This window comes from Marmota flaviventris, chromosome 2 (assembly GCF_047511675.1).
Source record: "Marmota flaviventris isolate mMarFla1 chromosome 2, mMarFla1.hap1, whole genome shotgun sequence".
Classification (NCBI taxonomy): Eukaryota; Metazoa; Chordata; class Mammalia; order Rodentia; family Sciuridae; genus Marmota; species Marmota flaviventris.
In genome coordinates, this window is record NC_092499.1 from 150,212,263 (window position 1) to 150,229,442 (window position 17,180).

Genomic DNA, 17,180 nt, shown 5'->3' on the forward strand with positions numbered 1-17,180 from the left:
GTAACCATAAGTCCAGCTGGGAGGTGCCTGCTTCACTCAAAAGCCAAGGCCAAGCAAATGGCCTCTGTGGTCCCAGGGATTGCTCAGCCGGAGGGCACCTCCAAAACCAGGTGCTTTTAAACTGCCCCTGCAGCCCCGCTGCCCTCAACACCCCACCCCACCTCGCTGTAAATTGCCATCCTGGGACAGGCTGGTTTTGCTTTTGTACTTCCCTTGGAGACTAGTATTGTCATTATGGATTCCAGACCTCATCTGGGCCATCACCCATGAGCTTGAAGATTTTATTGTAGTCTATTTTATTTTATTTTCATAGTGCTGGGGAAGAAGCCCAAAGCCTTACTCCACAAGCCCTCTACCATGAGCTACATGCCCAGTCCGAGCTTGCTGGTTTTTAAAATGTGTTCCTCCCCCGGCTTTGGGAGAAAAGCCTCAGCCCTGCCTTTGCTAGCTGTCCAGCTCTTGGGCCTCAGCATCAGCTTTGGTCTCTAAGCGTCTTTCCGGCTCTAACATCCTTAGTGTCTTGCTTTACTTATTTCTCAAATTAAGTCATGGAGGCATGCTGGATAACCCTCCACTCCAGGGCAGGCAGGCGTTGGGCCATGGGAGAGACCCCACTGGACACGGGAGGGAGGCTGAGTGTTACTGTTTGCTGTCTGATGGATTCTTCTCCTGTTTCTTCATCATGCCTCAATTCTCTGCCCACCTGCCCACTACTAGCTTCAGTCCTAATTCTCAAAACGTCCTTCAAATTATACCAAAGAGCCACGCCTTCCCTACTGGGCTGTCGGAATTTCAGCTATTACTACCACTACTACTGAGAGGTGGAGGAGTCGCCCCTCAATATCTCAGTATCTTGAGCCCTTTTCAGATGCACTGGGCCAGACTGCCGGGTCCAGAGGGGCAGGTTCTGGGAAGGCAAGTAGATGGCTATGCCCGTGGGCGAATCTCAGGGCCATCCAGAGATTCCCATCCACACCTATGAGTGGAGTGGCTCCAGGTTGTCAGATCAGTCTAAGGGGAGATGCTGGCCGAGGCCACAGGAGCTCCATCAAGGCCTAGGGCCCCACCGAGAGGCAAGTGCCCTGGCCCTGCAGTGCTGCCTGCCAGGCTGGTCCACGACACTGGCTAGCATGTACATTTCAGCTACATTAAGTTATGTCCAAGGTTTAATCTGGCTTGTTTTTTGTCCTGAAGGTTGGAAAGCTGGTTAAAGAAGCCGCCTCCCGGAGCAATCTGAAGAGGGTGACATTGGAGCTTGGGGGCAAGAACCCCTGTATCGTGTGTGCTGATGCTGACTGTGAGTCTCTGTCCCTTCTGGGCTTTTATTCTGGAACTTCAAACATCTGTAAATCCTGCCCCACTTCCTGGCCTGCATTCAGGACCAGCTGAGAGAGACATGGTCACAGTCAGTGGGGGTATTTCCCGCCTTGGGCCAGCCTGCTGCCTGCCAGCCATGACCAGGCAGATAGAGATCACACCGTCTGCTCTATTGCTGATAGAAAGCTACATTGGAGAAAGACATGGCCAGGGCAGAAGCTGGAGGAGCTGCCTGACGCTGCCCCTCACGATTAAGTTCATGTTCCTGACTCTGCCAGGCTGCAGTTGGGGCCCTGAGGAGCAGACAGGCCTAGTTTCCCCCCAACCCAGACTCCCTGTAGGGTGGAAAAGGGGCAAGAGAATGAGGGAAAGTGGGGAGACAGGTGTTCTTCACTCTCAGCAGCTGTTATTCTACCCTTGAGTCAGAATCTCCTGCAGTGTTCCCAGGCTCTCTGAAGAGTTGTATCTTCCTTCTTTGTCTCCTGCCTGATTGATAAATCAGAGAAAGATGGTGGCAACTGACTCTTAAAAAAAAAAAAAAAAAAAAGCCCATGGTCTGTCTGGGTACTGTCTCTTCCCTGGGAAAGCCACCTGCACAGCAGTTAGGGAGTGGCTGGAATCTTGCTAGAGTTGCATGACATAATATTAAAATATATGCTATTCTTGGCTGCCATGTCTAGAAGAGGATAGAAAGGACTATACTGGGCCTTCATTTACCTACAGGGTCAACTATCAAAAAGTATGACTTCCCAATACCTTGAGGACCTTTGCCTTAAAGAATGGCCTCCCCTGTGTGTTCACTACTGCCAGAAATTCCTGTCATAAAGAATAAAACCTTCCATTCCACACACAGATAAGGCTGGAATGGCAAATATCCCTGAGGGGCTAAAAAATGGTCCTGGCACAATTTCTTGCTATGGTGTGAATGACTGATACCAGTTCCTTTTCCTGAAGCTGGTTTTCAGTGGGAGAGAAGCAGGGTAAGGAAACAAGCACCAGATGGACTGCCCATTTCTTGCCTGGGTTGGTGCTCCCTTGTGGAGGCATCATTAGTATTGCTCATGGTCTCTAGAGCCACATGGAGCTGTTGGGTGTTGCCCTATTGCAGCTCATATTTGGAATTCTAAACTCTCATCCAAAAGAGTCAGGACTCCTGTTTTGCATTCTTGGGCCACTGTGTCTGGGGTCCTCATCTGCACTCCAGCTCTCCTTCTTGTTCTTTTGTGGCACAAAAGTCACAACCATAACCAAAAAGTCACAGGACACATTCTGTTTGGGAGTTGGTTTTATAAGGATCAAAAAAGAAAGAAAGAAAGCCCACACTATGGAGCCATCTCCTATTCCTAATCTGGGCAGTGCCAGTCCATGAAATTAAATCCTGACATAATATCAGGGGTAACACACCACCCTTCCCTGACACTTCAGCCCTCACCCCCAGCTCCTGTCAGGGTGCAGGAATGAATTAGTTGTCTTGGGGGAGGGTTTGTGTAAATTGGCACCCAGCCCAGCTGCAGGGGTGGTGGTTGCAGGGAGGGTCAACAGCTTTATGATGCGCTGTCCTGCTACCACCACAGTTTACAGGCAAACCCGCCAATGGCAATGGCCTCCTTCTCAAGTCCAAGGGCAGAATCCCTCAGAGCTGTTCGGATGGACTTGGAATGAATCACCTTCCAATGCCTCCTGGGACCCTGTGCCTTTGCCCAGTGTAAAGGGAAGCTTCATTTCTTAAGCAAGCAGTAGTATGAGATGCTGGAAAACCAGCCAACCATTGAGCACTAATAGCCCTTCTGTAAATTTGTAAATGTAAATGACATCTGACTGTCATCTTCACCCAGCAAGCATGTCCCCCCCAAATCTGTCTGTATAGCCTTCTAGCTAGGCTTTAGCAACTAATTCAGCACTGGCTCTACGATTCAGATCCAGGCCTGAGGTTAAAGCCCTGCCTTTTTTAAACTTCTGAGTCATAGATGGCATCAGGTTACTTACAAGACCCTTCTTTCACTCAAGGTGGAAAAGTTTGAGTCCTTTAAAAATTCCTACAATTGGCCCACATCAAAACTTGCCCGAGTTTTTTTCCATGGAACATTAGTTAGTCTTTCAGAAAAAGGGCTGAAGAAAGTTCCATGGGCAAGGGGCATGGAAGGTGCTACACCTCTCTGTGCCCATTAACATATTTGAGGTCCTGAGAGGTCCTGCAGGCAGGGGACTTACTTAACCCCAGACCTGAAAATCCTTTTTTCCCATCCTCTCTGGGAAATGCTGAGAACAAAATTAATTTCTGAATTGCAGCCATCCTGGGGCCTGTTTTCTTGTGTGGGCAATTAGAGTTGCAGCTGTCGCCAGGCCTCTTTAACAACTTAATCGCTTCCTCTTGCCTTGCCCGCCCGCCCCCTCCAGTGGACTTGGCAGTGGAGTGTGCCCATCAGGGAGTGTTCTTCAACCAAGGCCAGTGCTGCACAGCTGCCTCCAGGGTGTTCGTGGAGGAGCAGGTCTACTCGGAGTTTGTCCGGCGGAGCGTGGAGTACGCCAAGAAACGGCCCGTGGGAGACCCTTTCGATGCCAAAACCGAGCAGGGGCCCCAGGTAATCCGCTGAAGTGTCTGCGTATGTGGTGCTCCTCTGGGGACTGAACAGAACAGACGTGTGGCCCTACACAGTCCCCACACACTACAGGCTTTTGTGTAGAAGCCCATCAACTATATGATCCCATCGGGTTTCAGCAGGGCTATGACATGGGGGTGGACACACAGAGACACAGGGCCTCCGGAGGAAGGAGAAGTTCCCAGGGCAAAAGGCCATCTGCCTGCAGCATCCAGTCCTCTCAGTGTACTGTCCTTCTCCTAAGCCAGACCAGAGCGTCAGGCCAAGCGTGGTCTCCCTGCAGCACAGAGCAGCCAGGGCAACAGAGGAGCCAGCAGTCTTGGCTGGAGGCCCTCGAGCTCACATGTGCTGTAGCACAAGATGACCATCAGAAACCAAAGAATCCCGGATAGAGAGGGCTCTGGGGATGGGGATGCATTCCGAGCAGTAGGAACAAGTCTCTGGAGGCTTGGTTTGGAAAGCCAAGGACAGGATGAAAATGACGGTAACCATGAGATTTAATAACCTCTTTAAAAGGGCACATCCTGTATCGCTTTCTTACTAATTATGAAGTGAAGCAGATGGATAAATATTTAAAAGAGGACAGCCTGACCATCCCATGTATTATTGAAATGGAGCTCGGCAGCAACTTACTGCTTTTAGCCAAATCCTTGCTCTAGCCCTGACGTTTCAAATCCCGTGTCTGTGACTTACCCGCTGGTATCTATCCTGAAAGCTCACTGCTCACCCACTGCATCAGCACCCCGTGTTTACACAAGAAGTTGTGGATCTGAGCTCAGATTTGTCTCTGTGGCCTTGTGAAAGTCATATGATCCTTCCACCCCTCAGTTTCCTTATCTGGGAAATGGGAGTAACAGATAAATATTACAAGAATTTCATGACACCTAGGAGCTATTCAGTGAGAGGTAGGGTGTTTTTCCATATATATTTAAAAGGAAGAAATATGAAATGACAGTCCTCCAATCTAGGTGGCATGAATGTCTATGTGTGACTTCAAGTCTTATTATCTATCCTGTGGGGAGAGTCTAACTGGGGAAATAGGAACAAGGGGTGGTTTTATGGCCTTAGTGCCCACCCTCCCCTGGCTCCAGCTCATGAGTTTGCTGCTCTGTACCTCATGCTATGGTGGAGAAGCAGCTCCACTCATGGCCAACATCCCTCGTCCCCAGCAGCAGCCACAGACTTCGCAGTCAGCAATATGGGGCAGTCTATGGCCTTGGTTGGATTTCAGCTCTCAATGCAAACATTACCACAAAGTCATTATCAAATCCACTGTGATTTTTTGAGGTAATCCAGAAACAGTGGGAAATATGTGAGCTGACCCCCAGACTAAGGACCCTTTTTTACCCTGTCATTGTTTGTTAGTTTTTTTCCAAGGCTCCAGTCCTGACTCGTGAAGCCAGATATACCAAGCTCTTCCCAGGGCGTGGATGCAAGGGCGGTGGGTGTTGATTTCATCTGTGCTTTCATGCTGCTGTTCAAAGTCCTTTTGAAAGCTCACTTAAGCCATCTAACCTCAGCTTATTATTTTAGGATGTTGTTGGTTTTTTTTTTTTTTTCTCCCCAAGTGCTTTTTCATCCACGGTAATAAGATTTTATTCTGAGAGGACTTACAGCTGTCTAAATAGTCCTGTCTGCCTCATGCCTGTAAAAGAGCTAGCTGACCTAGATCAGTGTCCACTGCTGGAGAGCCGCTTGCTGGAGCACTCCAAACTCATTCAGGTTTATTTGGCAACTGAGCAACCAGGCGCATAAACAGTACGCAGGCCACCTGGCCAGGGCAGGATCCAGAGGCATCCTCCCAGGCAGAGAGAGAGTAGAGCTGAGCCTTGGGCCAGTCCTCTGAGGGCTGTATTTCCATGTTTCTGGTGATGTGCCCTGCCCCGTCATCTCACTTCCTGGCAGGTCCTTCTTCCTGTACTGTAAGGCACCAGCTGATGTTTCATGGGATGATTATTAGATTTAAACAGTGTGTCCATATGGACTCACCAGGGAGAGTGTTCAGATGTGTAGGGTTTTCACTGGGATTCAGTGCTGCCTGCAAGACAGACAGGGTCTTCCGGGCGGAACATGGTCAGCAGCCAGTGAGAATCTGTGGTCTGATGAAGCCCCTTAAGTGAGTCCTGTTGGTCCCCAGGGAGGTGGAGGGAGACAGCAGCACCTGGAACTTTTAAGCCAAGATTTGGTTCACACAGAGAGAAGTTGAGCTATTACTGGATCCATTGTAGTGTTCTCATCATTTTCTCAAGTGGGAATACACGCATGTGGTCTAAGCCCTAGATTTGTGAAAAGGTCTGTAGTGAAAGTGCTCTTTCCTACCCTCCCCACTTAACACCCCTGGTTCTTGCTCTTCCTCACTATGGGTATCCCATGTTCTTAATTTTTGGTGTATACCTGGAGAATTTCTTTATGTGTATACAAGCAAATATGGACATGTATTCTGATTTCCTCCCTCATTTTTATGCAAAATACACCATGATAGCTCTACCATTTGGCACTGTGTTGTATCTTAGCAAGAAATTTGAAGGTCTTTCTATATCTGTCAACGGGCACCTGCTTTGTTCTTTTATACGTGCACGTAAAATTCTGCTATATGAAGCCACTGAAATTTAAATAACATTCCCATGAACATGTGGGTGTGTGCAGCCACACACAATGCCTCAGTGTGATTTTATACAGGCACAAGGAAATCCATTCCCCAAAGTAGTGTTGCTAAGTGAGAACACATTTGTAATTGTTGAATTACATTCCACAGCACATTAAACCAATTTTTGTGCATACTCACATTGTATAAGCTTTTTTCCCCAACACTACCAACAGAATATGGATTCTTGCCCACCTGAGAGTTAAAAATGGATTATTATTTAGTTTTTTAAAGTTTTAGTTGTAGATGGACATAATGCCTTATTTTACTTACTTATTTATTTATTTTTACATGGTGCTGAGGATTAAACCAGTGCCTCTCATGTGCTAGGCAAACGCTCTACCACTGACCCACAACCCCAGCCCTTATTTAGTTTTAATGTACATTCTACTCTCAAATAGTAAGGGAAAACATTTTGTCATATACTTAAAAGCCATTTGTGTTTCCTTTTCTATCCAATGTGAAAATGCTTTACATATTTTTCTCCCGTATATTGGTCATTTTCTTATCACTTCTAAGACCTCCTCATAGATACACTAGAGAGATTCGTTTTCTTTAGGACTTGTCAGTGTTTTTTCAAAGTCCTTTTACTTTGCTTATGATTTTGCTTCCTCTTCTCCCTTCCTTTGTTCTTTCGTACTCAAATTTATGAATCTTTTCTCCTTTGGCTTGTGTATCTCAAGTCATAGGCCATCAACACTCCGAGTTTGCAAGGACAGTCTCCCACAGGAGAGAACTGAAAAACTTGTATGTTTTCATTGGTTATGGTTACATCTTTGATCTATTTGGAATTTTCCTGATATAAGGTATGAGGTATGGATCAGATTCAGTATTTTAAAACTGGATCCATATTTCATGAGTCTTTCAGTCAAATGGCATACACGTTTTACACCCTCCCCTTCTAAGAAAGCCAGCCTGCTCCTCGGAGATAGTCACCGAGATGCACCATTGGGTTTACTTATTTCTCTATTTAACATCGTTAGACTGAAACCAGCTCTCCTAGCTAAAAATCTCAGCTACCGTAAACCTATTAAAGCTCTGTCTCCCCTGGTCCACAAGGAAGGGCACTGTCAACAGAGTCATGATGGAGAATAGGGATCCCATGGATTTCAGGAAGAAAGCCAGTGGAGGGGAATATGAAGAGCACTTTTACAGTTGAGCTGTTCCCCATAGGGGGACCATTTTCACAGACAGTAACATGTCCACAAATCGGGTATTAGGTTATAGTACAGGGCACATTCCAGCCAAGGAGACCTCTAGACAAGATAGCAAAAGATGGCAAATTCATATTTGTACATAGGAAAGGAATGAATCTGACCTAACTTTACTATGTACAGAAATGAACATACCACAGTGAATCTCACCATTGTGTACATCCACAAGACACTAACTACAACAACAACAAAAAAAAAAACTAAAAGTAAACAGCAGAAAGATCAGTAAAGGAGAGGGAATGGAACCAGGGAAGGGAGGTGGGGAGGAAAAGGGGATGTACCAGGGACTGAATTAGAACAAATTATATTCGCTTTTATAATTATATAAAAATGAATCTAATGTTATGTTTAACTGAAAAGAACCAATAAAAAAGAAAAGATATTTAAATTAAAAAATGTATGTGTAGAAAAGGTGGAGCCTTTCTGAAGAGCTGGTTCCACACCCACCAAGGAGCAGCCCCTCTGCTCCACCTTGAAGTTCACTCTACTCTGCTTCCAGAGTTGCTGGGTAGGGCCATCAGCTTTCCTGCTCATGTCTCCTCACCATGAAAGGAGAATTTCAGAACAGTTCCCTTGATCCATGGTGTTAAGTGAGCAGGGAGCAGGATTGCCTGGTTAAATACATGATACCCATTAGATGTGAATTCCATCTAAACAACAAAGGCCTTTTTAGCACAAGTATGTCCCAAACAATATTTTTATAAATGTTTTTATATTTTTAATAAATGTCTCAAGCAAATATTGTTTGGGACATACTTATACTAAAAAAAAAAAAGATCATATGTTGTTTTTCTGAGATTCAAATTTAGCTGATTTATATTTTTTTATTTATTAAGTTCAGCCACTTTAGCGGGGTGCAAAGTGTTGAGAAAGCAAAGAACATGAGAACTTCAAACCAATTTCACCCCCTGGCCGGCCTCACAGCATGGAGAAGGGAATCAGATGGGTGAATGAACCCCAAACCTGGGGAGGGTGAGAGCAGCCTATTGCCCAGGTCTCCCCTGGTCCAAAGGGCGCAGGTTTGTGCATTGGAGGCACATTTGCCTGCGAGGCATGGTTGTTATATGACTTAGGGCTTGGTTAAGGCATGTGGGGGAGGCCAGCATCAAAGGCCATTGATAGTATAAGATGGTGCTCCTGCCCCACGGGGAGGAGCCTTAATTCCCTTCTGGGTTTTGCAGATTGATCAAAAACAGTTTGACAAAATCCTGGAGCTGATTGAGAGTGGGAAGAATGAAGGGGCCAAACTGGAATGTGGGGGCTCGGCCATAGAAGACAGGGGGCTCTTCATCAAACCCACGGTCTTCTCAGAAGTGACGGACAACATGCGGATTGCCAAAGAGGAGGTGTGTGTGGCTGCAGCCAAAGCTGTAGCCCCAGGGGTCCTTCAAACCATTCTCCTATAAGGGCCCGGAAACATCAGAAGTCTTTGTGGATGAACATTTGTCTTTTCTGTGTGGCCTTTCCTCTCTTCCTTAGGGCCCCTAAGGAGATACTTCCTGTCCCCTGTTCCCAGGTCTCTGGCACACCCTAAGGATGGGATGCCAGCCAGAGACTTGGTGCTAGCCTCAGTCTCCACTCATTGCTCTGGATCTCTGGGGAGTAGCCACCCTCCCCTGTCTTCTAGCACATCCCTGAGTTCATCATGAAGCCCACGTGTGGAAAGCAGCCTCCACCTGTGGGTCTTGCCAGGAATCCAGCTGTAAATTCAGGGCTCAAAGTTGTCTTGAGTTCCTCCAGATAAAGCGTAAATTACAAGTGCTCATTCGAGGAATGTGTCCCAGCAAGAATTCTCATTGAAGTTTTCCATCAGGGCCATTCCTGGGAATGATGGAAATTAAGGAGACCCCATAAGAGTGTAAATCTACCCTTGTCCTCCAATCCTACTGGTAGGCAGATGGAAGCACGTTCCTGCACAGGGCTTTTAGGACAAGACCTGATACCCAGTGATCTTTTGGGGCACGTGAAAGAATGAGCACTGCTGGAGGGCTCCCTGGACAGGTGCTCCTCCTTGAGATTTTGAGGGGTTACTAACACCGCCAGGATGACACGAAGCTTAGCTCCTTAAACATCCCCATGATGAGAGGTCCTGGGGAACCTGGGAATGTGTTTCCAGAGACTGGGCACCGTCCTGCGGAGACAGACTCATACCTAACATTAAATCCACTGCAGGCTCCCTTCAGAATACCCCTTAAATGTGCAAGCTCTCAGTTCTTCCCTGCCTTTTCTTTGCTGGGTTGTAGACTGTGTGAGCACTGTCCCATTTCCTCCCCTAGGAGATATCATGGAAACATGTTAGGGTGTCCTCATTAGTGGAAAAGCAGCACCAGGAGGCTGGGCCACACAGTCCTACAGCCCTGCTTAGGGACACCCTTAGAGATAACTTTCCAAAAAGGCACCTGGAAGTTTGTCTTCTGTGCACCCCACCTGCCCACAAGGTAGGGGGTTCTCAGAAACCCTGATCGTAAAGACAGATCGCAAATACAACATATGGGGGGTTGTTATTTTTTATTTTTATTTCATTTTAATCCTTTTCTTCAGAGCTCAACCATCATGCAGCTAGAAAGATGTCTACTGTTCCTTCTTCTCCATGAATAAGACCCCACCTGCATCTTAGGTGCCCCAGTTATTAGACACTTAATGTAGATGATGCCTAACACATGAACTTGTGAAAAAGGCATACAACCAGGGAAACACCTGCTCGGAGCATACATCTCCACCCAAACATGCCTCTCACTGCTCTTCTTGCAATTAATCATAGATTTTTGGACCAGTGCAGCCAATACTGAAGTTCAAAAATATTGAAGAAGTGATAAAAAGAGCAAACAGCACTGACTATGGACTCACAGCGGCTATATTCACCAAAAACCTGGACAAAGCCCTGAAATTGGCTTCTGCATTGGAGTCTGGAACAGTTTGGTGAGTTGAGTGCTTGTGTGTGTGTCGGCTCCCCTCAGTTGCTGGCTGGGTCCTTGGCTATTTCTCTGTTAGCAGAGAGCATCTAATTGTATATTATGTGGCACCCACTGTGTGGGCACTTTGCTAGAGCCTCATGACTACCTTCTGAAATGGGTTCCCTTATGGTGTTAGGTACCACATTTTACAGATAAGGAAACCAAGACACAGAGAGGTTGAGTGACTTTCCCAGGGTCATGTACTGTAAAGTCATCTCTCAGTAACCTTAGGGGACTGGTTCCTGGACCTTTATATACTTGAATGTATAAGGTACTCAAGTCTCTTATATAAAATGGCACAGTTAGGGCATATAACCTAGGTACATCATCCAGTATACTTTAAATGAATTCTGGATGATTTATAATACCTAATACTTTTATCAATGCTATGTAAATAGTTGTTATATCGTATTTCTTAGGAATAATGACAAAGGGATAAATCTGTATATGTTCAGTACAGATGCAATCTTATTTTCAAAAATTTTCAATTAAGATTGGTCGAATCTGAAGCTGCAGAATCTATATATGAAAGGGAACAGCTGTACCAGGCAGAGCAAGCTTCAGGGCCTATGCCTTTGATCAACTCTGCTGACTACCTGACTCTGGTTCTGATTCAAAAATCAATACATGCTCATCTGCAAAGTCTGGATACTAGTTCCTGCCTCACCAGTAATTCTAAAGATTATATATTGTAATTCCCATTTTAAAGATGAATGGATTGAGGCTTAGCAAGTTTGAGTAACAAGCTTAGAGTCTCGTAGTTCAGGAAGCAGAACTTGGAGTCAGGTCTGTGTTATTTCAAAGCTAATTCTTATTCCCTTAGGCCATAATATTTTTCTTCTTTGTGCTTGTCTTTTCATTTGATTCCTATTCCAATGAAAAGCTCTGGGCTGAACTATATTCAAATTTTAGCTTCTGGTGGAAAGAAGAAGGCAGAAGTTAGGAACTCACTGAGTTTTAATATTGGAATTTTGCCAAAGGCCATGTGTTAAGCAATTAAGTGTCTAATTACTGGAGCACCCAAGGTGCAGGTGGGGTCTTCTCCAGGTAACTCTCAGTATCTTTTCATCCTTTATCTAGGATCAACTGCTACAATGCACTCTATGCACAGGCTCCATTTGGTGGCTTCAAAATGTCGGGGAATGGCAGAGAACTGTAAGTGTTTCTGGCACCCTAAACCTGCCCACCTAGGAATGAAAGATACACTAGAATTGCAGTGCAGCAACTTGAGCTCTCACCTGATCCCCTAACCCGCTCTGTCTGGGGCAGCCCTGTCACGAAGGCTGGCAGTCCATTCCCCACCCTCATCCTTAACCTGACTTCCCCCAGGCCACAAGACCAACCTCCAGCCTCAGCTTTCCTGCCAGCCCTCATCCTACAGGGCATGTTCCCTAAATCCTTGATCTAGGCTTGCCAGAGGAGGCCACAGAGCTCTGAAAAAGCGCACTTTTTGCCAAGCATAGGCTGTCATTATGCACAATCTCCACTTTCGGCAAGGAAGATAGATTCAAACCCAAGTCAGGCTTGGAATCTTGTGAGCCCAGCAGAGGCCCCAAGAGACACACCATGGGTCAATCTAGTTCCTTCTTGATACTACTTTGGGAGTCCTGCTGGGCCTCCAGATCCCATCAGTGTGTTCCAACCCACCACCTACCCCCTCCAACATCTCCTTTCTTTCTGGCCTGCTGGGAAAATGAGCTCTGTAGGGTTGAGATTCATGGACAGGCCTTCTTGCATCTGGCCCAGGTCCAGAGCTGGATGGAGTGCCCCCAGGGGTGGAGACGCTGTGGTTTCTAGCTGGCTCTGGCTGCTTTCCCCATCTCCTTCTTGGTGCTGCTCAGGATTTTATTAGCCTTGTGGACAAACATCTTGTAGGCTCAATGTTCCTAGGGAACCATCTGTGACAACACCCCAGGGCTGTTCCTGGGACATTTCTAAGAGCTTGAGTTCTTCCTTTTATTTAAACAGTTTGGGTCATTTATATACAAATGCATTACCTTATACTTGTTTGCACATCTTCTAGTGGGAACACACTCAAACGCTTCCCCGTAACTTGGGTCTTGGTGGGGCCTTTAAGGGCTCTACTTGTAGATACTTGAAGATAGTGTTAGAAAGGAACTGTTTTAAAGATACTGTTATAAAGGAACAGAGCTGGCTTCCACCCCTGAGCAATTGCTCTTGACCAGTCTGCATGGAATCAGGGACCTCGTATCATATCAGTCCTTCTTTCTAATCTAACTGATGGCAAATGCCCCGGAGTCATCTGCGTGTCTGAGTGGAGAGCATCCTCTTTATTTCTATAACTGGTTTCCCCTTCAAGGAACTTTAGTAAATTCTTGATCATGAAGTCCTTTTGCAGCAGCCTCTTTCCTCCCCCTGGTGGCCGGCTGGTGTCTCTTTGCATTCTCTGAGCCTCTATTTCATAATAAACTCTTAAAACTGCCTGCCCACCTGAGACAGGAGGCCCAGACTGAGGTCACCTGGGTTCCCTCCAGGATCCTCCATAGTGCTGATCGCAACCGGCATTTGCTGAGCAGACTCTAGGAGGCTCTGTGAAAGCCCTGCATGTTAGTTCATGTCCTGTGACAATCTGTGAGGGGGTACAACTGCTTTCAGATGAGCAAATGGCCCAGAGAGCTAGTGAGTAGCAGAGCAAGGAATAAATGCTGGCAGCTTGGTCCCTGGACCCCCCACAGTAGAGAGCCTTGCTGGGCAAGGGTCACCTCTGGAAGCCACCTGGAGTGAAGCCAGCAGGGCTCATGTGGTCATTTGCCTCCTCTGACCTTCTGTCTTCACCCAGTCAGGTCATGAGGGCTAGGGAACTCGGATCCCCTCAGAGGCCAGATGTGGCAGCAAGAACTCCAGTCCCCAAAGCAACTGTCCTTATTTGTAGAAGCTATAGGAAGGCACATGGGGTCACCTGATGCCTAGTTTGTATGTCCCAAACTGATTCCCTGCACGGTTTCCTCATCTCCCTTCCCACCACTCCGATGGTGTCCTTACCCGCTAGCACCCCCGTGCCCTGTCCCTCTGGTTAGCCGCAGTTGAAACTTTTTTGAATGTCTGTTTTTTGGATCCTTGACATATATTTTCCCAAAATTTTTGATAAAATATTTTTAAAATATTTACAAGGAGCCTGGAAACTGCCTTCAAAACTTATTTCTATTTTTAATCATCTCTAATTAATGTCTTCATGTTGCAAGAAGTTCCCCCTTTATTTTCATTCTGGAGCACCATGCGGTAGATTCCACGGTTTTCCCCAAACCTGGCCGCCTGAGCTGGGCTGGTTACTGGCTGCCCACCAATGAGCCCCTCCGGGATCTGTTTCTAGTCCAGTCTTGGGATGGAGCCTGCTGTGTTTTTTTCCTTCCTTGTCACTGTTTTCTTTTTTCCCCCTCTAAGTTCTGTGTTTTGCTTTGTAATACAATTGAGACAGTAATAAAAACTCCACATAATAAGACATGGGGAAGATCAAATTCTTCTTTCCCTGATCCTCAACCTCATTTGTTCGAGGTAACTGCTGGTCATTCGTTCATTTTGTTCACTTATTCATTCACTTTGCAAGTGTTTATTGAGCATTTCTGATGCTCAGGTATGACATTAAGTTCAGAACATGTGACAGTGAACAACACAGTCACCAGTCCCTTCCCCCTGGTGCTCTGGTGAGGTTTATTGGGAGAAAGTCTGGGCTCATGAGTGACGTTGATTGCCCAGGTGGATGAGCCACAATGGGTTGATAAGAGCAGCAAGAACTTGAACTAGAACAACTACAGAAACAGAAAAAAAAATGGGGGTATCAATGTACTTATTCCTACAAGAATGATTTTAATTCTGTATTATTTATTAGTTATATACTAATACAATAGGATTTCATCACTTTCTTTACTTTTATTTAGAAATCTGACAAGTCATTAACAACCTTGAATTTTTACAATGCAACATTTTGTGCTCGTATTGTAGGTTTTCTATGAAAGCAATCAAGTATTTTCTGGTCTTAGATGAAATGAGAGCAAACTACTCTTTGCTCTTCAGAATGGGTCTTGGTTATCTTTCCATTCTTCTTGGTGATGGTCTCCTGCAATGGACTTTTGTGTTATTTCCAAGGTGTATTGCTATTACAAACCATGCCTATGTTTCCTTGTGTGTGAATCTTTATGCACTTGTAGAAGATTGTTTTCAGAATAAGTTTCTAAAAATTGACTGCTCTGCCACGTGACAAATAGGCTCACCACTGTTTTGGTGTGCATTTCTTTAATTGTGAGAGGTTGAGTATCCTTTTCACACTTTTCAGAATTTGCATTTCTGGTTTGCAAACTATGTCCTTTTGGATTTTTCTGTTTGGTCATTTTTGTTTTCCCAATTGGTTTGTAAGAACTTTTTATATGTTGGGGAAAACAGGACCTATTCCCACACAGGTTTATAAATTATATAATGAATATTATATAATTTATACACATCATATATACATATTAGTTTTCCATCTACTTTTAGGGACTTTTTAAGTGGAGTATCAGTGTTACAGAAGTTGAATTTAGCATTCTGTTTGTGTGTTTAGAAAAATATTATGAAATAATTCACTCATTATCATGGGTTCTTGATGATGAAAGAATATTTAAGAAACTAAGTAAAAATCTCAGTGACACGTTATTAATAAAATAACAATATTACTTTCCACCATTCACATTTTATCTAGCACATGAATTGTTTCTAATTGTTATAACTGCAAGGAGGTTATAGTATTCCCACTTCTCAGATAATGAATCTGAGGCTCAATAGGGACAAAGCACTTGACTGACCTTCATAGTTCTAAGCTAGTGGTTCTCAAACTTGAGCATGCATCAGAATCCACTGGGGGCTGGTTAAAACAGACTTCTGGGCCACATCCTTGGAATTTCTAATTCAATAGGTATATTCATTTTCTATTATTGCTGTAACAATTTACATAAAATTAGTAATTTAAACAACACAAATGTATTATCTTACAGTTCTGTAGGATAAAACTCTGACACAGGTCTCTCTGAGCTGAGATAAAGGTGTCAGTAGGCTGCATTTCCCTCTAGACGCCATTGGGGGAGTGTGTATCCATGCCCTGTCTAGCTCCTAGAGGCTGTCCTTCCTCCTTGGCTGATGGCCCTTCCTTCACCTTCAAAGCCAGCACTGTGGCATCTCTCTGCACCTGTGTCTTATTTTACTCTCTCTTTATCTGCCTTCTTCTTCCACTTTTAAGGATCATATGACCCACCCAGATGATCCAGGTTATTTTAAAATCAACTGATTAGTCACTTGAATTCCATCAACAATATTAATTCCCCTTTGCCATGTAACCTAAGTCTTTTCAGGTTTAGGGCAGTGAGACATGGACCCTTTGGGGAGGGCCTTTCTTCTACTGGCCACAGCAGGATTCAATAAGGCCTAAGCATAGGCATTTCTAGCAAGTTCCAAGATACAGCACTGGCCTGGGGACCACACTCTGAGGACTTCCGGTCTCAAGGATGGGATGAGACTATCTCAGGTCTTTCTAGTACAGAGCCTCCAGGGACCACTTTGACTTCTACCTCTTTTCCTAAATAAGCACACAACTTTTCTTTACTTAACAGCAGAGCGGGTGCTATAGAGGAATTTAAACCCAGCCGAAGCTGCTTCTTGGTTCTGGGAAGGGGAGTTGCCACAAGTCTGGCCCATGTGCTGGGAAGGGGCCCCTGACTCCTGTATGACTTAAAGAAAGGAACTGCACCAAGGGCGCCAACTCAAAGGCTGTGTGTCCAGTCTGTGCTAGCATCTGCCCCTCACCCCACCAGGTGGCATCGTTCCTCTTATGCTGGTCCCCAGCTGTGCCCTCCCAGTGTTCTGTCCCTGTGATTCCCTGGCCATATCATCTGCCAGTAGCCTTAGACTTCATTCTTTTCTGTCTCTTCATGCAGCTCCATATCACCACCTAAAACTTATAAATCCATTGTCATTTCTTTCTTTCTTTCTTTCTTTCTTTTTTTTTTTTTTTTTTTTTGATACCAGGAATTGAACCCAGGAATGCTTAACCACTGAGCTACATTCCCAGCCCTTTCATATATACTTTATTTAGAGACAAGATCTTGCTAAGTTGCTGAGGATGGCTTTGGACTCACATCCTCCTACCTCAGCCTCCTTCCTGAGCTGCTGGGATTACAGGCATGAGCCATCCCTGTCCTTTCTGATCCCTGACTTCTCTTTATTCACCTACCCAAGCCCTGTTCTTTGATTCTTAATTCCCTGAACAAGAGAATTCCCCTCGTGTTGTTTTTTTTTAATTCCCTTCATTTTTTTGAAGGTGAACCTTTAATTCTTCTATTTCAAAAATATCACATACAAAAACCTTTATATTTAAACATATTTCCAGTTACTTAAACTCATCATCATCCTAGCTATTACTTTCTTCAGGTTTCAGAGTTTTCCTCCCAATCTCAAACTTTTGTAG

At 45.2% G+C, this 17,180-nt stretch overlaps 1 protein-coding gene across 1 annotated transcript in view; it reads left to right on the forward strand.

The window, feature by feature from the left end:
• The window catches only part of Aldh1a3 (aldehyde dehydrogenase 1 family member A3), a 36,015-nt gene that overhangs the window by 16,810 nt on the left and 2,025 nt on the right, over positions 1–17,180 (forward strand). Inside the window, exons 8-12 of the mRNA XM_027920659.2 lie at positions 1,195–1,297; positions 3,715–3,899; positions 8,957–9,121; positions 10,537–10,694; positions 11,810–11,884. Coding sequence (XP_027776460.1) covers positions 1,195–1,297; positions 3,715–3,899; positions 8,957–9,121; positions 10,537–10,694; positions 11,810–11,884 — 686 coding nt within the window. The remainder of the gene's footprint in view (positions 1–1,194; positions 1,298–3,714; positions 3,900–8,956; positions 9,122–10,536; positions 10,695–11,809; positions 11,885–17,180) is intronic.